Below are 20,728 nucleotides of genomic sequence, written 5' to 3'. Positions count from 1 at the left end.
TATGACTAGTAAGTACTAGTAATGTGTAACTCACCTTAAAAAGTGTTACTGGATCAATAAAAGTAATCTTAATCAAAATATATATACTAGTACATTGCAAAATAATTTACTTTAAACTAGAACATAAGAGGTTGCTAGGCACTTCTGACCTGAACATTTATTTTTCACTAAATATCTTCTCTTGCTTCTTAGTCTCTGATGATAATCATACTTTCTTTTTTGTCTTTATGTTTCCTATTTCTATTCGTATTCAATGGATATTCCTATTTGGTAACTTCCAGTAATCAAAATACAAAGGAAACATTGTCAAGATTATATACACCTGTAAAAAAAATTACAACTATTAAGAATAAAATTATTGATATTAATTATAATGTATTATTGTAGAGCATTTAAAATGATTTGCTGATTTTGCAGTTTACCATATTTTTACTGTAAAAAAACCCCAAAATGATTATTACTGATCCCCCACAAAACGTTTGTATCATTTTGTTTTCTAATAACATTAGTGGCTAAAACCAAGTTACCACAGATCAAATATAATAACATTGTTTGACGTAACTACGGTATTTGGGATTTTTTTTGGGAGATTTCAATATTTCGTAAAGAGTTAGATCTTTGGTTCCGCCTCCAGCTCGCGCGCACACCGGAAGTTTGGATTTTGTTGTTACACTGGAACAAAATGGCTGCTGTGAGTTTTTTTTCATTGAAGGCACTGGAACATTTATTCCGCTTCTAGCTTTGGATTTCCTGCCTGTGGTGATGCAACTCGATTGGCAAGTCGCTCGTGATGTTTGTCGCCATTGTCCCGTTCTGCCCCGCTCTGTCAGCTGCTCGTGTTTCCTAGATTTGTGCATTTGAAGTGAGCTATTAGCTGTGGTTAGCCAGACTGTCGTCTGCTGGAGCTGCTGAAGTTTGCCTTCTTCTGCTGAGAACATATTCCTTTGCATTTCATGAATGCATGCTGTTTATTGCTATTGTGTCCTTTAACACATACTTTGTCATCATCGTGTTGAACTTCGCCACATTTGTTTGCCAGATGTTGTGACTGCATGCTCACAGATGCACAACAGTCTCTACGAGCTGAGTTCATGTCCCATACTCTTGTGTTTTCGCAGTCACACACTTGTCCTTGGGTGTCTGGGTTTGAGTTCTGAATGGAAATTGTCAGCTGACAGGTAAATGGTCGTGGTAGTGTGTTTCTAAACTGTCCCTCTCTCTGATCTCAGGGCTTGAATGGTGTGTTTGTGGAGGTGACAGTGCTGGTGTAACACAACATCGCCTCCTGTCACGCAGCAACCACAATGGTAAAAACTACAAAAATGGTTCAAAGATGCATTTTTAACAGGATTTGATTTGATTTAATATTATGTGATGGATTTGATCATATTTGACTTGTACTAGAGAATAACTAAAGCATTTTAATTCATCTTTCTTCCACAGCAACAAGTCTTAGAATATGCATTGGATCGGGCTGAGGTAACGTATTTATTCAAACTTTTTTTTTAATGCTGTACTTTTTATTTATAACGTTGTTGTTTCTTGTTTAGTATATTGTTGAAAGTGCTCGTCAGCGACCGGCGAAGAGACGAGTGTCCTCGAGTGGAAGGAAATCCTTATATCAGAAACTTTATGAACTGTACAATGAAGAGTGTGAAAAAGAACCAGAGTTGAAGGTAATGTTTCAGCTGCTGTAACATTAAAAATGAAGCAGCATTCACAACCGCTCAAGACATTAAGTTGGGTGGGATTTTATAGCTCTATCAAATCACGTTTTATCAATATTGTATTGTGTGTGTTTCTGTTTATTCTCTGTTCTGCCCTCTTTCTGTAGAAACTGAGGAGAAATGTGAATCTACTAGAGAAGCTGGTCTCACAGGAGTCAGTCTCATGTCTGGTGGTCAACCTGTACCCTGGAAATGAAGGATACTCACTTATGCTTAGAGGAAAGAATGGATCCGGTACTGTCTGCTTTTTATTTGTCTTTATGGTTAAATGAGCTGAGCTTTTCATGTTGCATGTTAATAAACTTGTCCCAACCTATAAGATTCAGAAACAATCCGACTTCGCTACGAAGAAACAGAGTTACTGGAGTACCTGGATGCTGAGGAGCTGCCGCCCATCCTTGTAGACCTTCTAGAAAAATCACAGGTTAGTGTCAAATCGGCATGTCAATTTTTTTATGTGTAGTTTGTTAAAGGAACTACTAATTTTTGCTATCCATGACATGTAATATATATATATTTTTTTACATTAACATATTCAAATATTTAAATTGTTTTATATATAGACACAGCCTGCCCTAAATCATGTTCAGAACAACAGTGTTATTGTTAACTGAAACTAAAACTGTCTTTAAATAGTTTTCGGTAAAGCTGAAATAAAACAAAACGAAAATGAGAAATGTTCCCGTGACAAGTGACAGAAATTTTCAATTTTTTACATTTAAGAATATGTCTTAAATAGAATACATCTACTTAAAATATAAAAAATAATGACGAAACCATATAGCAGATAGCTAAAATAAAAGCTCATTCTAAGTATTACATTAAAAATTAAATTACATTTATGCATTTAGCAGACACTTTAATCCAAATCGATTTACAGTGCATTCAGACTAACATTTTTTACCTAACATGTGTTCCCTGGGAATCGTAACCACAAACTTGCGCTGCTACCGCAATGCTCTACCACTGGAGCCACAGAAGCACTTATTAGTAAACAATATTACAGTGCATAAATAATACTGGTTCAGAATTGATTCTAGATGTGATTTGAATTGAATGAACCTACATGTTTCTTTAATTCCAGTCAGAATAGTTTTATAGCACTCTGATGAACTGATGCATAAACCACCAGCTTAGTTTTGTTTTCCTGCTTCTGTTCTGTCAGGTGAACATATTCCACTGTGGCTGTGTCATAGCTGAGGTCAGAGACTACCGACAGTCTGGAAACGCAAAGATGCCCACCTACCAGAGCCGGCACATCCTGCTGAGACCCACTATGCAGGTCAGTAACAAACCTGTGACCAGCAGTCCCTAGTCTTCTTTGTATAATATCTTTATGTCATCTATTTTCTTCACACCAGACCCTGATCTGTGACGTTCATGCTATGACAAGTGATCACCACAAGTGGACACAGGTGAGCAGACTCTATCTGTCAGCTCAGGAAGGTCATTGTAGTGTTTTTGACAGAAGTATCTTATGCACATCAAGGCTACAAGTATTGGATCAAAAATACAGTAAATATTACGCATTGTTACAATTTAAAATAATTTTACTATTTGAATATATTTTTAAATGTACATTTTCCCGGTGACAGCATCATTACTCTAGTCTTCAGTGTCACATGATACTTCAGAAACATATAAATGCCTTTTTTAAATGTCACTTTTGATCCATTTAATGCATTTTTTTTTTTTTAAATATTAGTTTCATTTAAAAAAATCATACTAACCATTAAAGAGACAGATTCACAGCACAGTGTGAAGTATGGAGGATGCATTGATTCTCATGTGGTTTGAATGTGTTTGTAGGACGATAAACTTCAGCTGGAGAGTCAGCTGATTCTGGCCACAGCAGAGCCTCTGTGTCTGGACCCCTCCATCTCTGTCAGCTGCACCACCAACCGTCTGCTCTACAACAAACAGAAGATGAACACACGATCCATGAAACGGTAATGCGTTTGCCTTTATACACTTTATCATCAGTAGTCTTTAAACCAAAGTGAATGATCAGACTGTCTGCTGCTTAGTGTGTCGTGTGACTGCTTGTGACTGCAAACACTTTGAATATTGCTTAAATACACCAAGCTTACCAAGCTTATGTTCATGTGCACAGTGTAGATCGTTTATCTGTGGTTAGTCACCATCTTTGAACTGAGAAGCCGCTGCTGTTCTGATCTCTCATTGTATTGTTGAGACTAAAGAAATGTGTGTGGGTTTTACTCTATGCAGCTAACAAAAAATAAAGTTGAAGATCTTTTGCCTGTTAAAGTTTAGTGCAAGGATCAGATTATTTCATGTGGTTTATCAAAGTTAAAGGCTTCAACATGTTGCGTTTTGATATAGAGATATCCTGAAATTCAACAGCAGATGATCAGTTATCCATCGTTCACGTTTCTCCTCTCTGCAGGTGTTTTAGGAGGCATTCTCAAGCAGCTCTGAACAGACAGCAGGAGATGATGAGCCACTGCCCTGCCCTGCCACAGCTGCGGCTCCTGGACTACCTCCAGAGGAGGAAAGAGAGGAAACCTGCTCCTTCCATAGACCTCAAGATCTCCAAATCTGGAAATGTGAGTCACAGACCCAATGCGCAGACGCGTTTTACTTTCTCTGAATTTGAGTGAATGGATTTAAAAATGTGAAATGTACATTCATACGTTCAATAGTTTGGGGTCAGGAAGATAAGATCACAGTTTCCACAAAAATATTAAACAGCACAACTGTTTTCATGGTTGATAATAAGAAGAAATGTTTCTTGAGTTTTTAGATTGTTTTTGCCATGAAAAAAGCATTAGCTGCTGACATGCCATTAAATAAATATATACGATACTATACTTCTTCATGACTCGTGTGGGTGTTTTCTGTGTTTTAAATCACTCGTTTCTCCTTCAGTGTGTGGACATGTGGAAACAGAGCAGTTGTCAGCTGACTGTCCCAACAGAAATTGATGTGAGTTGCCGTTTAACAAACACAAGTACAAGCAGCATCTCTCTTTTTTTCTGTAGCTCCTAAACAATTTATTACAGAAATTATTACTTCTTTTATAAGGAAAATTTGAGTATTGTTAATGTAAATTTCATGTTCTTGTGTTATTAGATGATATGTTTTGACTTTATTTATTTTTCTCCGTGTCTATGAAAGTAAGTTTTTCTTTCTGCTTCCAGGTGGAGAAATATGCAGTGGCAGAGAACTCTGTCAAACTAGATGACACTCAGCCTACTGTTTGGCCTGCACAGGTAACACAACTGTGTAAATCCTACATACTGACTAGACTGGACATGGTGCCTGGTTGTTTTATCGGTTTGATATTGGTTTCATAACAGGACGTGAGGGATGACTACATCTTCGATTGTGAGGTAGGAGGTCAGCCTCAAAGAACAAAAGTCACTATTTTCCAGTCTATGGGGAACCCGCTGGTATATGGGAAAATCTACAGCGCCAGAGACTCCAAATCAGAGGAGGATGTCGCAGACCTGCACCTCATTCACCCACCGTAAGAAACAACTGATCACATTTTCGAATTCTTATTCTACATTAATATAACACTCTGAGATGAGAGTAAAGTGTTATTAGTTACACTCACCTAATTGTTGTGGCGCTTACCTGACCTTGTGTTTTCTCTGTGGTTTGTAGATTCCTCATAGGTTCAAAAACAGACGCTGATCGGTGAGTTCAGGAGCCATGCTTTGATGTTTGGTGTTACTGAGTCTCAGCTTTTGGTTGCGCTCAGCCGCTATGAAAATATTCCTGTGCTGCAGGTTTCTGACGCAGTATAAGGAGGTTTATGAACGAGACGTGAAGTGTCAGGTGAAGATGTTGCACCACTCAGGCAGCACAGGGTCCCAAGGCCAGCCGTCCCCCTCAAGGGAAAACGAGGTGAGACATTTTGATGTTACATCTGACCATTCCGACTAAGACATGTTGCAAAAAAATAGATTTAATCTGATTTGAATCAGGTTCGTAAACATAAGAAGTTTCTTTTTGTACCTTCAGGATACAAAAAAATCGAGATTTGCTCCTTTTCTTTTGATTAGAGATTTATGTGTCAGGTTTAGAAAATGGGCACCAAAACATTGGCGTGAATGGCATGACAAGATTGGTCCGTTTTGATGTTTTGATGGTTGTTGTTGATCCAGGCTGATGGATTCTCAGCTCTGGTCCAGTCTTCGGTTTTAGGAAAAGGCATCAAACACAGACCTCCTCCTATCAAACTACCAGCCGGCTCAGCATGCGCCTCCTCAGGTGAGACAAACTTAGAATATAACAGTATGTATAGGTATCAGCAAGAGAAGAGCAGAATACACGCAGTTTGTGTCTTTCCACTTTAAAAAGTGTACAATCAAACACTCCCTCCCTTTGTCTAGGTAACCCGTACAGTACACAGGCCTCAAGCGGCCATCTCAAGTGCCCGACCCCTCCGCCCTCCAAGAATCAGTCTCTCTCCCGGAAACACTCCATGGAGCTTGGCCTGCTGTCTCCTGCTGCTCTCTCGCCCATGCAGAGTGAGCGTCCCTCCATTCACAGCTAGAAAGCTCTCAGTGCTTCGTAGCCAGATATCTATCACGTTTTTCTTCTCTGATCATCCTCCACAGGATCAGGTACTCCCAAGCCGTCCACACCCACACCCACCAACACGCCGTGTTCAACGCCCCACCCCGCCGACGTTCAGACTGCCACGCCTTCAGTAACGCCCACCCCTCAGGACCCCACCCTTCCACAGCAGCCCACCCTGCTGACTCCCTTCGCCCAACAGCAGATGACCCTGCCTGTCATGACGATTCCCCTGCCCACGTCCAGCACCACATCCTCACAGGTCATGACAAACCCCACAGGGCTCAACTTCATCAATGTGGTGGGCCCAGTTTGGTAAGAACCCAAGTTTGTGCCTTTTTTTTTTTTTGATTAGGGATATGAAAGGGAAAAAAATGGCGAAGAAGCACCTCTGTGGTTTCTTACAGCAGTCCGCAGACTCTGATGAGCGGTTCCAACCCAATGCTGGGTTGTAGTCCTGGTACTCTGGCGTCTGGTATACCCCTGAGTGGACTTCTGCCTTCTGGTGGTCTCATGTCTGGAGCTCTTCCTGCAGCTCCAGCAGGTAAACCTCTCAGGGAATCTCTCCCTGCATGATCAGATGTTCATCACTGATTTTATAAGCTGTCAGTGGCTACTGTGGATAGAAACATTTTCATATTGTTCTAGCAGGTGGGCCTTTTGGGCTGAACAACAGCCCGGGACTACGACCGCTGAACCTTCTTCAGGTGAGAGAGCTTTTGTAGTTGAAGTATTGGCTTTTGTGGAGACAATTCTCTCTTTCCCTCCCATTTATGTTTGTTTTTCCTTTTCTTTCAGCTCCCTACAGGACCACTGATTTTTAACTCTCTGCAGCAGCAGCAGTTGTCTCAGTTCTCCCCTCAACAGCAAAGCAGTCAGTCCGCCACATCCAGCCCCCAGCAGCAGGGGGACGCGGTGAGCCAGACACACTTGTAACCATTATTTGACACCGCTATCAAGATCCTAGCAATTTCCGGAGGCTGAGAATCAACTTCAATAGTGTTAAAGGGATAGTTCACCCAAAACTGAAAATTGTATTCCATGGAAGTCGATGGCTTCAATCAACTGTTTGGTCATCAACATTCTTTAAAATATCTTATTTTGTGCTCAAAAGAAGAAAGAAACTCACTGGTTTATAACAATTTATGAGGGTGAGTAAATGATAACAGTAGTTTCATTTTTGGGTGAACTATCACTTTAATGTGTGGGGGTGTGTGTGTGTGTGTGTGTGTGTGTGTGTGTGTGTGTGTGTGTGTGTGTGTGTGTGTGTGTGTGTGTGTGTATATATATATATATATATATATATATAAAATATAATATATATATAAAATATAATATTTCACATTTATATTACATTTTCATTATACTTGTATTTAAATTGTATACAGATGAAAGAGATGTGGAAGATAGAAAACTAGTGTTATGGAAATTACATACTTTAATTTGAATGAATATTTGTATACGAGTAAAATGTGACAATTTGATGTAGTTTTAATTTAGATAATTTAATAATAATAATTATTATTATATAGTGTAGTTTTCATATATACATATATTTTGTATAATTTATTAAAATTAAATTATGCCCTCTTTATATAACTAGTTCATTTATATACAACCAGTTGGAGATCAAGGAAGTTTTTTGTATACAAGATGAGAATAAAGTATATTTTGATGTAGTTCATTTTAATCCTGACATTGCATTAATAATATATTATTAACAAAAACTTATTTATTCAGCTTTCAGATGATGTATAAATCTCAATTTTGAAAAATTGACACTTCAGATTGGTTTTGTGGTCCAGGGTCACATATATGTTGACTTGAAGCAATGGTCTCATACTCAATTTCTGGAGGACCACAGCTCTGCACAGTTTACCCCCCCACCCTAATCAAACACACCTCATCCAGCTAATCATGGTCTTCAGGATTATTAGAAACTTCCAAGCAGATGTGATGTGGAGCTGGTTGGAGCTAAACTCTGCAGAGCTGTGACCCTCAGGAATTGAGTTTGAGACCACGGATTTAAAGGAATAGTTCACCTTTAATTCAGTTGTCCTCTTTGAATCAGGCTGATTCGGGTCTGACTGCAGAACAGGGTCTGTCCGCACAACAGACGGCGGTCATCAATCTCACCGGAGTGGGGGGATTCATGTCTCCTCAGACAGCAGGTACGAACCTGTGCGTTTCATTTGTCTGCCACTCCTCTCACTGTTATTCAAGTACATCTCTAGTCCAGATAGCTCTAACAGACACTAACACGATGAGTAGACATACTAATGGATCTAGATTTAGAAGTGTGTCATGCTAATCTCAACCTAGATCAATGTTAATCAGACCTGTTTTTTGATTATCCGAGTTTGTCATTTGATTAACATGATGGTGGATGCCACTTTTCTTCTTTCTGCTACATTCTACCGTTTATTTCCTGTTACCTCCCTCAACCCCCTGCCCCCCCCCCCCTCCTCCTCCACCCACCCCTCTGTCCGTGGTAGTGCTGTCCCAGCTGGGTTGTGGTCTGGAGGGGTCCGGGCCCAGCCTACCGTCCCCGAGGCTCCAGCAACAGCACCAGCCACAGATCCAAGTAATGCAGCAACTTTGACCTCATCCACCTGTAGACACGTGTATATCAGACTGACCTTTGACCTCTCAGACACTGATCCCCCCTTTCCACTGACCTTTGAAGACCACGTGAATTCAAAATCGATTTTATTGAAGAATTATTTAATGCCAAAAAGGACATTTCTGTCATCATTTACTCACCTTCATGTCGTTCCCAACCCATTACAAATCATGGTTCTTGTTCAGAAAACAACTAAAGATATTTCTGATCAAATCAGAAATATTTCCGTCCCTTCAGTGAAAGTCGGTTAACCCAAAACCTTTAAAAATCCATATGAATTGAGCAGTTTAATCCAAGTCTTCTAAAGAGACAGGATTGCTTCATACGATGAACAGAATTATTTCAGGCTTTCATTCACATATAAACATTGATCAGCTGATTCAGATTTGGTCACAGAAGCTCAAGCATGCTTAAACCAATGAGGTTTATTCTCTCATGTGACACCATCACGTTTGACCTTTCGCAAGAACCAATGAGATGCGTTCTAACAGGTCAAGCACGTGTGGTTGAACTTCTGTTTATGTTTGCTGATCAAAGTTTAAATAAAATTCAGGATTTACATTTTAAATTCGAAGGTCTGGTGAACGATCAGTCTGTTATATGACATCTATGCATTCACTCTTCAGATTAAATGTTCCACACTACACAGCTTAACACTGTTGTTCATAAGAATCACATCAGTAGCTTCTTTTCTGGCTACTTCTGACCGACATGTAAAGCTTCACATGGATTCTCCTCTTGCCATGTTTTGAGTAACCATTTTTCTGTCCAAGCCTTTACCAACATTTTTCAAAAAAGCATCATGTGGCATCAACTTATCTCCTAACAGCTGCTTGAGAAGCATGTTTTTGTTGCAATTGAGACAAAATGTTCAAAAATCCAGAAATGTCTTCTTTTGTAAAGAGGTTCATCAGATTTCATGTATGCGCATGACACATTTATGTCGTTTTCTCCATCGTCACGCAACGCTCACTGATCGGCCCACTCTCCTGTCCTGCATCTGACCCCAGTAACAGCCCAACTCTTGCATTAGCCCCAGCTGTGATCCGAGTTGAAGTTGCTGACTTACTGACACCAAACGACAGCATGGCTGTGTGTGTGTGTGTGTTTGTGTGTGTAATAGAAGATAACTGGCATACAGCAGCTGCATTGCACTTTTCAACTGACCACCTTCTAGCCACTGCTCCAGCTTGATCCTCTTCTGTTCCTCACATTGTGTCGTTCCCATCAATTACCCTCGAGTCTTCCATTCCTCCCTCTTTCAGCCTCACACAGCTTCTGCAAACACCGTTGATATCTGTCCATCTCTTTTCACTGCAGTGTTAATGAAAGGTTGTTTCCTTCCAGCAGCTCTGCTTCAGTCAAACTCTTCCAGTATCAGAGCCAGTGGGAGAGGTGACAAAAACGTAATGAATGCGTGAAATATTTCTCTATAAAATGTACATTACCAGTTAAAGGTATTTTCCAAATTGTCTGGAAAATTGTAGATACCGATAAATTGTCATTTTATTACGATATTGTATTTTAATTTATCAACTCATTTCCCCCATTTTTTTATTACCTTTGCCTTCATCTAACACTCAAAGATCATCTTTAAAAACACTAATAATTTAGTAGCACTGTTAAATATATTTAGTAAATCTCAAAATGATGCTTAAATTCACTTGTAGAATTTACAATTATTTACATTTAGAACAATAATAATTTATTTATTTACACTTCATACATGGAATGCAACTTCACAAGCATAACACAAATATTTAGAATTTAATATTAATATAAAATAATGGTTAATGGTTCAGCTAGTATAAACAATTAGGAATGAATATAGAAGAATCAAAAGAAAACAAAGCAAAAAGTACACACAAATAACAAGTATTAATAAGTGTGTGTGTATATATATATATATATAGAGAGAGAGAGAGAGTTTTATTTTTAATGTATTTATAGAAAATAGTTTTGAATTTTAATATCTGCCATTTGTGTTATCTAGCAAGAACATGACAATAATTATTGTTTATCAACCAGAATTTTAATAACAGTGTATCTCAAATTTGAGAATAATTATAAAGTAGTAAAGCAAAGTTTATATGTAGAAACATTAAGTTTGAGGTTGGTAAGATTTTGATCTTTTTAAAAGATGTCTCTTATGGTCACTAAGGCTACATTTATTTGATAAAAAATGTAAAACCGTAATATTGTGAAATGTTGTTAAAATTTTTAATGTCATTACTGTGACGGTAAAGCTGAATTTTCAGTGTCACATGATCCTTCAGAAATCATTCTAATATGTTGAATAATTTCTTTATAAATTCTAATGTCGTCCCATAAAAGCTTTGTTCGTCTTCAGAGCACAATTTAAGATATTTTGAATGAAAACCGGGAGGCTTGTGACTGTCCCATAGACTGCCAAGTAAATTGTACTGTCAAGGTCTAGAAAAGTATGAAAGACATCGCCAGAATAGTCAATCTGCCATCAGTGGTTCAACCGTAACATTATGAAGCGACAAGAATACTTTTTGAAAAAGAAAACAAAAATAACAACTTTATTCAACCATTCCTTTGTCAAGTCTCCTCTGTGTCTCCATATAACCAAATGTTCTTCTGTATCAGCCACGGCACAAGGCTGCTGTTTCCACTGGGTTACAAAAAGTATTGTCGTTTCTTCATGTTACGGTTGAACCACTGATGGCAGATGGATTATTCTGGTGACGTCTTTCATTCTTTTCTGGACCTTGACAGTGTAATTTACGTGGCAGTCTATGGGACAGTCACAAGCCTCCCGGTTTTCATCCAAAATATCTTAAATTGTGTTCAGAAGACGAACTAAGCTTTTACTGGTTTGGAACGACATGGGGATTAAATGATTAATACATTTTTTATTTATTTTTTTTCATAAGAAAAAAAATTACAGCCTAAAGTGGGAAAATGTTTGACTGGTTTTCCCACTTAGCTACATTTGTATAAATCAATTACAAGAACCAATGGAGGACGAGATACAGTAAAACCAACTAATCTAATGCTCAGAGCTGAATGTGTCAGTTTGTTCACATTCATCTCCATTGTTAAGTGGAAGAGATGCTTCTGAGGCACAGCTGCTGAGAGAGGAGACTCTGGGGACACTTTAAACTGCACATATTCATTATCCGTTACTTTTTCCATTCACAGTTGCAATTCTTGCAGCACCAAATGCAACAGCAGCAAATGGGTATGGCAGTGGGGCCGGCAGCACAGGCGGCGCTGCCACGGCAACATTCCGCCAACCAGCCAAAAAGTAAGAGGAAACGCAGCACGCCACAGCCCCTCCCCAGATCATGACCTCCAGCCGCACCACAGCAAACGGCACTGTGCTCCATCGGCAGCATTGTACGGACTGACTGTGGCTTGACCGGACTAAAGTTGGTTTATGTTCATAGGGGTGCAGGAATTGCCCTCCTGACCTCAGGACAGATGCATAGATACTACGAGGATTTTTAGAGCAGGGGACCTTAGAGTATTACCGTATCTCTTAAAGAAATACAAGATATTAAATGAGACAATTCTTGTAGGGTTCTCTAGTCTTTATTCTCCTTCCAAATGGCCCTTTCAACGAGAGCCTGTTTGGCTTGAGAGGGTGGACCCTACGCACACTAATAAGGGCCGTACAGATGTGCCTCAATCACCTGTTGCTCAACTTTACCGTTACGAGAACTTCTCTCTATTGCTGGATGTCAGAGTGATAGGCCGCCTTGTCCCAGCATGCAATTACATGTGCGGTTTTTATACGGCACATTTTAAAATGGCATTTTGTTATACTGAGGGGGAGTTGATGTATATTCTTATGAAGAAAACAAATGGATGACATTTCTGAACACTGAGGCAGAATTTTTGTAAATGGTCTTTGTCAGCAGTTTTATTGTGATAAAAAAAGAAAGTATATATTGACAGTGAAAAATACATCTTTTAGATAAAAATGCCATGACTCTGTGTGGTTATTTCGCAGTCTTCGTGCTCTCAGTGACTTTGTCCACCAGTTTGCGGATTTCTTTGTTTCTCGTTATGGCTCGATTTATGCAGTGTTGCAGTTTCTCACCAGATAAAGACGTCCCACCTAAAACAAAATGGAACATTTGTTTTTAGAACTCCAAAAAAATATTCAATCAAATCTGCAGACGCTCAGGGATGTAGAGAAATCACCATTTTGGGATCCAAAACGACTCATTTGTATGATTTGTTTAGATCTAATAGTTGTTTTTTTAATTTGTAAAGTGTTTGACTTTTTTTGTGCTGTCAAACGATTAATCACATCCCAAAAAAGATTGTTTACATATTTATATAGAAATAAATAATAAATATACACAGTACAGGCATATATTTTATAAACAAAAACTTGTTTTGGATGTGATTAATCGCGATTAATTGTTTGACAGCACTACTCTTGTCAACAAAAAATAAACTATATAAATAAAGTCTTCCTGTAAATTTCTACCTAAATTAAAGTAAAATAAATCTTATAGTTTAATGTTTAAGCAAAGAAATATGCAGAAATGTTATGTAAAATGTTATTATAATGAAATGTTTATATTATTTTAAAGTGCACTATCATTAGTAATCTATGGTTCTTTATTATTGTTGGTTTTTATTTTTGTAAGATTTATTTTTGCCATTTTTGACTTCATTATAAGACAGTGTAGAGATGAAAGGAAGCGAAGTGGGAGAGAGAGACAGGATTGGGAAAAGTCCTCAAACTGGAATTCGAACTCGGGACGGCCCATAGCACAATGGCACACAAGGCTGTCAGTGTCAACTATTGATTAATTTACTTCCTACATTTTAATAAAAACTCAAAACATACCAGGGTCCACGTTTATATCCTCATGGTAAAATTGACTAAATCCATATTGTAAAGCATATTTTCACGCAGTTTTCACACCAATGAGTTTGCGTTCCTGATGCTGTAAATAACCTGCAATTTGTCACATGTCTTAATGTTCACCTGGTTTGTGGACGGCACAGAGTCGGTCCTCCTCGTCTGTTACCACAGTCAGTAATGCCGTTGACAAGCTTTCTTCTTCTGCTGTGGGGTCGACTATGATAACAGAGCTGCAGAATGCGAAAATAGAAAAGACTGTCTGTGAACTCATTCTTGTAATTTCTACAGAACTTTATATTAATCTTGAGACCAGCGTTTTCTTTCGTCGTGAAGTTGATGTGGCTCAAGTAAATCGTGTTTTAATTCCAGCCTACACTGCAGCTGTGTGATAGAGAAATAAGTTGTCAATTACTCATCAAATACTGCAAACGATGAACCAACTGGATGCCGGTGGATCTTCAAGGGCTTCTTCTTCTGGATGTCGGCTTCTGCTAAATCTGTCTCTTTGTTTATTGTGACTTCAGGAAGCTGTGCTGAGATGTATGAAATGTGTTTATTAGTCATCATAACAGCAAGAGGAAAAGTTCAATTCAGGAGAAGCTCTCACCGTTCTTTAAAGCTGCTAGCAGAACTATAATGCAGGCGTCAAGTAAGTTCCCGTCATAATCCAAACACATAATATCACAGTACAGCACCCAACAAAGCTAAAAATATAAAAGAAAAGAAGGATTTGAAAAACACAATTTGATGAGAAGCCATAAAATAATATATATAGATTGTGTATAAATATATATTTATCTACTATATCTTACCTTAGATTTTTCAATGCACAATTCCTCCATATTTATTATATCTGAACTAAAAGGCAGAAAAAATAAATGGGTACTAAATCTAAAATTTCATGTAAACATCATTTGGAGTTAATAAAAATTTTTTTGTTTTTTCTTTTTGAGACAAAAACAAAAACACTGCTTTAACAGAAAAATTTAAGCTTACCTTTCAATGACATCTGCGATAAACTGGCTGGCCGCCTGAGCCTGTTCTCCTGGTGGCCCGGGTCTGAATTTAGAAGAGCACAGTGGAGGCAGATCTACATTTGGAACTTGAAGAGCAAAGAGGACCTTTTTTACATTTCATTCAACACCCCAATGTATAGAATTTCTCCAATCTCTAATTTACATTCACCTATGTATCCTCTATTTGGAGCATCAGATGGTGGCACAGTCAACTCCTGCAAGAAAAGAAAAATGCTGTGACTCCATAATCGACAGCCATATCAGTTTTAGGAAAATAAAAATGATTCTTACAGCTTTGATTCCACATATCACTGTGGTGTTGCCAATTTTCACCAGTGCTGATCCATCAGCTGTAGATATAGAGCCTAGAAGGAGACAGATTTAATTATGCCTTTTAACACTCTATATTTGAAAATTCTCCTACATCACTTTAATTATAATATGCAGCCCATACTTACTAGTATTTAGGGTTGTGGGTCTGAACTCTCCCAATTCCCTTCCATCTGGACGACAGTTTTCTTTCTGTTGAATATTAGATTAAGATAATAAATAACTGAATTATTAGATTGGTGTTGTAACTGAAAAAAAAAACCCTTATCAACTCACCAAAAAGCTCCTGTGATATTCTAGAGGCTCTGCGGTTCTATAAAACAATTAATGCTTCATTATTTACATAAGGTAATGCAACAAAGTCATTATCTCACTATCCAGAAGACGTTATTATATGAAATAATTCCGAAACAATCTACACATGAAGTTCTTGCTGTGCAGTAGCTCACTCACTTGAAACCAGCCGCCATGATGTTTAGAGGCACCACGTGAAGAAGCCGTGACGTAGAGATGCGGCTCGCGCGTCCTCCGCTCCGCTCCAGCGTGAGGCGCTCGTGTCGTTTCTCTTCCGGTACTTCTTCCGGTACTGTTCTTCGCTCGCTGTGATGATGTGGTTCTTGGGGACTACTTCCTCGTAGGTGTTTCTCTGTGACTGGATGTAAAGTTCGACAATGGAGATTTAACTATTTGTTCCGTGATTTAGTACGACACCTTTTCATATATGTCGCCGGAAGGCTCGTTTTGAGGCTGGTCTGCGTGCTTCAGTAGAGGAGTTTAGCTATACGCTGCAGTGCAATGTTTACTGCAATATGGATGATGGATTTCTCTTTATATAACTTATTGCAGTATTCCCTGCTCCTGGCGCTGATCGCCTTACTATTGGTATATTTGTATTATTATTATTATTATTTTTATTGTTAGCATTTTTAATGTTTTCATACATCTTTATATTATAATGTGGATGTTTTATGAGGCTAGTTTGTTTGCTCTTGTTGATGTTTGCTTTATTTTTAAAAATATAAATGTTATGTATTTTAATGAATGAAAGGTGTTTTTGAGATACTTGTGCATATATAATGTGACACTTTTGTTGAGCTTCACCGATTCATCCAGTTGAACAAGTTAGTTACTCCCTTGTGTCACACCTGTTCTTGTCTTTAGGTTGTTGTCTTTGCACATGTCAGTGCTAACATGGTAGATCAGAGTCGCCATGAGAAGGAGAAACACTTCTTGACTGCAGATGGCAAGAAGGAGTCTTTTCCCAGTCTGATGGACCCTCCATCGCTGGAGCTGTCTGTGGTTGTCCCGTCATACAACGAGGAACTCCGATGTGAGTTGTTTTGTGGGTAATGTTATATGCAGTAATATGTATCCACTGATGGTCAAAAGTTTGAATGAATAAAAGACTCTTAAAGGTTTAGTTTACCCAAAAATGACGCTTCAGTTCAGAAGGCCGTTATTGACCACTCTGAGCCTTGTGGAGCAATTTTTATGATGGATGGGTGCACTTTTTTGGGCTGTAAAATCTCAACATGCATTCACTGCCATTATGAAGCTTGGAAGACCCCACACCATTTTTTATATAACTCTGATTGCATTTGTCTGAAAGAAGAAAGTCTTATACACCTAGGATGGCATGAGGGAGAGTAAATCAACAGGGTAATTTTCCTTTTCGGGGTGAACTATCCTTTTAAGATCACCAAGGTTTCATTTATTTGATCAAAATACAAAACAATTGTTTTATCGAATTTGTTATTATTATTATTATTATTATTATAGACTGGAGTAATGGCTGCTGAAGATTTACCTTTGCCATCACAGGAATAAATTACATTTTAATATATATTCAAATAGAAAACTCATTTTTAACTTGTGAAGAATTTGTAACATTATTGTTTTCATAATGCTGTATTTTTGATCAAATAAATTACTTTAAGCACAAGACATTCTTATTTATTCCAAACTTTTGACCGCCAGTGTTTACCATTTTAGTTTAAAACCCCCAATGGATCCATAAAGCTCAAAATCATTAATCTGCTCTTTCACAATAAGAGGATTTATATTGTTAATGCATATCTCTGTCCTATCACAGTGCCTGTTATGATGGATGAAGCTATGGAATACCTGGAGAAAAGACAGGTCCAGTATTTAATTCTGATTTAATGGTTATGCTTTGTTTTCCTGAGTAAATTATTTGTGATTATGATTGTTATATAACATATGTACAAAATATAAAGTATAATTTCAATAAAAACAATTAAGTAAATATAAATATCTGAGTTCACCTGTGAATCCACAAATTAATTATTTTGGATACTTCTTCAGACTGTTTGAGCGTTTCACCACTAGATGCCAGTGCTGTAACTTCAGTGACTCTGTTTAACCTAATGTGTGCTCTTGTTGATTTTACAGAAGAAGAATCCATCATTCACATATGAAGTTATTGTGGTAGATGATGGCAGCAAAGACAAAACTACAGAGGTCATTTTACTTCGTATAAAATGTAGCATAATCAATAATAAGGAATTAAATGGTTAATGTGCATGTTTTCAAACTCAATGCTTGTATCCTCAGGTTGCCATGAAATACACAAAGAAGTATGGAGCACAAAAAGTGAGAGTTTTGACGTTAGTGAAGAACCGTGGAAAAGGCGGTGCAGTGAGAATGGTAACTATACAAAGCAACCGGTTCTCCTTGTGCATTATTCACATTTCTGATGAAATCTGATGAAAGACATAATAAAGATGCTGTTTGTAGTCAGCTGGGAATGTGAAGAAACTCAATAATTAATCTGTTACGTGGCTTGATGCCTGAAGCAGTTTAAATATGTGCTCAATCTCTGCTAAAACCCTTATTTTGACCCACTTAGTAATGAAATGTTGTGTTTATCTCTACTCAGGGAATTCTAAGCAGTCGCGGACGCCTCATTCTTATGGCTGATGCAGACGGAGCCACTAAATTTGCTGACATTGAAAAGGTTGAAGAAGGTCTTGAGAGCATCACTGAGAAGCCTGTGAGACTCCACTTTTTGTAAATAAAAATAGACAGGCAGCGTATTGCCAATCTCTTGTTGGTATGTGGATTAAATATCTGTTTGAAGCTTAGCCAGGAGATACGGTTATCAGATTACCAACAGACGTTTCCTTGCCAAAAGATCTCAGTCCATCTGAAAATCTTTTACTCATGTGTCCATGCAGGATAACATGGTTATCTCCTGCGGATCCAGAGCTCACCTTGAAGAAGAAGCAGTGGCTCAGGTAACACTGTTTCTCAAAATACTGGAGCATGACCGTTAATGTTCATGAGAAAATTGCATTTGGATTTTTCTGTTTATTCTGGTGACAGAGGTCTCTGTTCCGAACATTCCTGATGTATGGATTCCACTTCCTGGTGTGGTTCTTCTGTGTGAGAGGGATTAAAGACACACAGTGTGGTTTTAAGCTCTTCACCCGTGAAGCTGCCATGAAAACCTTCTCCAGCCTGCATGTGGAACGCTGGTAAGGAGGCTTAAAAGTTAAAGAGCATCTCTGCACATTTTCCACATGCAGCACCAAATTCCAAAAAGCACTTTTTAGATTAAATGATCTTTTATTTAAAATTAACATTTTAACATTGAATGGAAATAACTGTTTTTGTCCTTGCAGGGCATTTGATGTGGAACTTCTCTTCATTGCTCAGTGTTTTGATATCCCTGTAGTAGAAGTGGCTGTTAACTGGACAGAGATTGAAGGTTTGTGCTGTCTGTTCTGAAATATAATTGCACTTAAAGCACAGACAATTAAAACACTTTTTTTCCCCTAACAATATATGTCATAAAAAATGAAGGTTATTTCCTTTATGAGGTAATGAATGCTTGTTTTATTGCACATTTTAGGGTCAAAGTTGGTGCCATTCTGGAGTTGGCTACAGATGGGCCGGGATCTAGTCTTTATTAGACTGCGTTACCTCACTGGTGCCTGGAGGCTGGAGTCTGAGAGAAAAACTCAGTAGCTGTTGTTACTGCTGGTGTGCTGTTCGTGAGCGATCAGGAGCCAACGGTTGAGCGCACAGCCCATTGCCACCAATGAGTGCACTGTGCATGCAGTCGGTGAACAGCATTAGCATTTTATTATCACTGACAGTGCCGTGACCACATAAGGGGATGGTCCTTGTATTTTTTTTATGTAATATTGCTGTTTTACATATTTTCTTTTACATACTGTATTAGGTTTTGGTTTGAAAAGGGGCGGATGGTTCTCGGCCAAATAAAGAAAATATATATTATCAGTGTTTCAGCATTTACAAGTAATTATTATTTGTTTTTGTTTTTTCAGATTTTGTTTAATGCAGGGCATCAAAGAATTTTTTTTTTTTTTTTTTGGTCCTGATTTCCTGATCAAAATTTTTTATGAAAGTGGTGTGCACTTTAATGTTTAAAATCAGTGCCACCCAAAATACATTTTAACTCGCTCTTCCTACGCATATAAGGTTTAAAAATGACCGACTGAAATGGTCCATGGTCCGGCATGTGCCCAAGGCTTTTTAATGTGGTTTACTCAATGGGCTGCTCTGCACCCTGGAGAGAGTATCCTGTTTGTCCTTCCTTTCTCTCCACCAGGAAGGCATTTGTTCTTATTGAGACCCTGTATCTGGTCAGTCACTCTAAGCGGGTATATTTCAATATTTTACATTTATAAATTATTTTTAAGATCAGTGATTTAAGGAGCTATTGATGTATTGAATTTTCCCGTCTACTAATGCCTAAAAATAGAGCCTCGCCTGGAACGTATTTGATCATGTGCACCTTGATTGAAGAGGATTATTTCGCGGTGCCCTTTTATTGGAAGCGAACTCCCCCTGCCAAACTCATTTGATCACAGCGAACACTTAATATGCGAGCTGTCAATATTGGGAGTATTGTTACGTTCCCCTGCAGTTGTTGTAAACTGTGAAAATGTCAAACTTCTAGACTCTCTGTCGCCATCCTGGCTTGCGTCATTAACTGGACAAGTCACTGTACGCACACAATCGAAGTGTATCCATCCGCGCCGAGGAGCGCAGGAAAAGTAGGGCTATCGATAAAGGCTTTGGCACTGCGCCAATCTGACAATAAATCTGTTTTCATTTTTACTATGAGATTTTATATTTGAACTTAAAAAAGCTTCTACTTTTCAAGCGCTAAAATATATCAGGTATTTGTTCACAAAGAATACAGCATGTATTTTTTTAAATGAGCACATTTAAATTACATTTTTTTATTCCAGTGTCGAATATCAGCGTTGAAATGAGCTGATTACGATTTATATGGGACTAACCCCCTAATTAAGAATAACGTTACTCAAAGGACGGCACATTAAAAGTTTGGGCGATGTCTTAAAAGTTTATTTTTTACAGGTATGTAAGAATACAACATATGGTTCAGCAGGCTTCACAAACAACGTTTCCGTAGCCTGCCACTATTTTTTACTTTTGTTATATATGTACACACGAGAATATATACAAATGTTATAGATAGATAGATTGATTGACATTAGTTTTGCATTATTTTTAAGCGTGTAACATATACATTTACGGTGGTCAGAAATCATTTTTAATTATTTAATTAGTTTGAAAGTCACATTCTAGAAATTTCCGCTAAAAAATATCGAAAACT

The 20,728-nt window shown here is 38.0% G+C and overlaps 3 protein-coding genes across 7 annotated transcripts; 2 read left to right on the top strand and 1 right to left on the bottom strand.

Moving 5' to 3' along the window:
- The first annotated feature begins 637 nt into the window (after nucleotides 1–637).
- Nucleotides 638–12,851, top strand: supt20 (SPT20 homolog, SAGA complex component). Of its 4 annotated transcripts, none has more exons than XM_052567479.1 (24): nucleotides 638–691; nucleotides 1,230–1,307; nucleotides 1,444–1,479; nucleotides 1,551–1,676; nucleotides 1,835–1,961; nucleotides 2,048–2,151; nucleotides 2,893–3,009; nucleotides 3,089–3,142; nucleotides 3,537–3,676; nucleotides 4,135–4,294; nucleotides 4,617–4,673; nucleotides 4,889–4,960; nucleotides 5,048–5,217; nucleotides 5,358–5,390; nucleotides 5,483–5,600; nucleotides 5,861–5,966; nucleotides 6,089–6,226; nucleotides 6,317–6,590; nucleotides 6,683–6,819; nucleotides 6,927–6,982; nucleotides 7,074–7,190; nucleotides 8,347–8,446; nucleotides 8,771–8,859; nucleotides 12,067–12,851. In XM_052567479.1, exons 2-24 carry the CDS (start codon nucleotides 1,305–1,307, stop codon nucleotides 12,214–12,216), a joined length of 2,484 nt encoding a protein of 827 aa, XP_052423439.1. In that variant the 5' UTR covers nucleotides 638–691; nucleotides 1,230–1,304; the 3' UTR covers nucleotides 12,217–12,851. The 4 variants fall into 4 exon arrangements, with proteins under 4 accessions (XP_052423439.1, XP_052423438.1, XP_052423440.1 ...); XM_052567478.1 differs by having other exon boundaries at nucleotides 6,924–6,982; nucleotides 12,067–12,465; XM_052567477.1 differs by lacking the exon at nucleotides 638–691 and adding an exon at nucleotides 698–776 and having other exon boundaries at nucleotides 6,924–6,982; nucleotides 12,067–12,465.
- LOC127966479 (exosome complex component RRP43-like) lies at nucleotides 12,763–15,676 on the bottom strand. Its single transcript, XM_052567486.1, has 11 exons — nucleotides 15,550–15,676; nucleotides 15,373–15,409; nucleotides 15,225–15,288; nucleotides 15,058–15,131; nucleotides 14,936–14,981; nucleotides 14,747–14,852; nucleotides 14,563–14,608; nucleotides 14,358–14,454; nucleotides 14,163–14,283; nucleotides 13,874–13,980; nucleotides 12,763–12,988 (listed from the first exon to the last, which is right to left on the bottom strand). The coding sequence occupies exons 1-11, from the start codon at nucleotides 15,564–15,566 to the stop codon at nucleotides 12,870–12,872; spliced, it is 834 nt and encodes a 277-aa protein (XP_052423446.1). The 5' UTR covers nucleotides 15,567–15,676; the 3' UTR covers nucleotides 12,763–12,869.
- Nucleotides 15,677–15,703: 27 nt separating this feature from the next.
- On the top strand, nucleotides 15,704–19,359 carry alg5 (ALG5 dolichyl-phosphate beta-glucosyltransferase). Of its 2 annotated transcripts, XM_052567484.1 has the most exons (11): nucleotides 15,708–15,978; nucleotides 16,258–16,426; nucleotides 17,189–17,235; nucleotides 17,509–17,577; nucleotides 17,671–17,763; nucleotides 17,996–18,109; nucleotides 18,294–18,353; nucleotides 18,442–18,593; nucleotides 18,741–18,826; nucleotides 18,971–19,101; nucleotides 19,155–19,359. In XM_052567484.1, the coding sequence occupies exons 1-10, from the start codon at nucleotides 15,892–15,894 to the stop codon at nucleotides 19,084–19,086; spliced, it is 993 nt and encodes a 330-aa protein (XP_052423444.1). In that variant the 5' UTR covers nucleotides 15,708–15,891; the 3' UTR covers nucleotides 19,087–19,101; nucleotides 19,155–19,359. The 2 variants fall into 2 exon arrangements, with proteins under 2 accessions (XP_052423445.1, XP_052423444.1); XM_052567485.1 differs by having other exon boundaries at nucleotides 15,704–15,978; nucleotides 18,971–19,359.
- The last annotated feature ends 1,369 nt before the right edge of the window (nucleotides 19,360–20,728 follow it).

Source organism: Carassius gibelio, chromosome B10 (genome assembly GCF_023724105.1).
Source record: "Carassius gibelio isolate Cgi1373 ecotype wild population from Czech Republic chromosome B10, carGib1.2-hapl.c, whole genome shotgun sequence".
Taxonomy (NCBI): domain Eukaryota; kingdom Metazoa; phylum Chordata; class Actinopteri; order Cypriniformes; family Cyprinidae; genus Carassius; species Carassius gibelio.
Note: the sequence above shows the minus strand (reverse complement) of the source record. Positions and strands in the feature narration are given on the sequence as shown.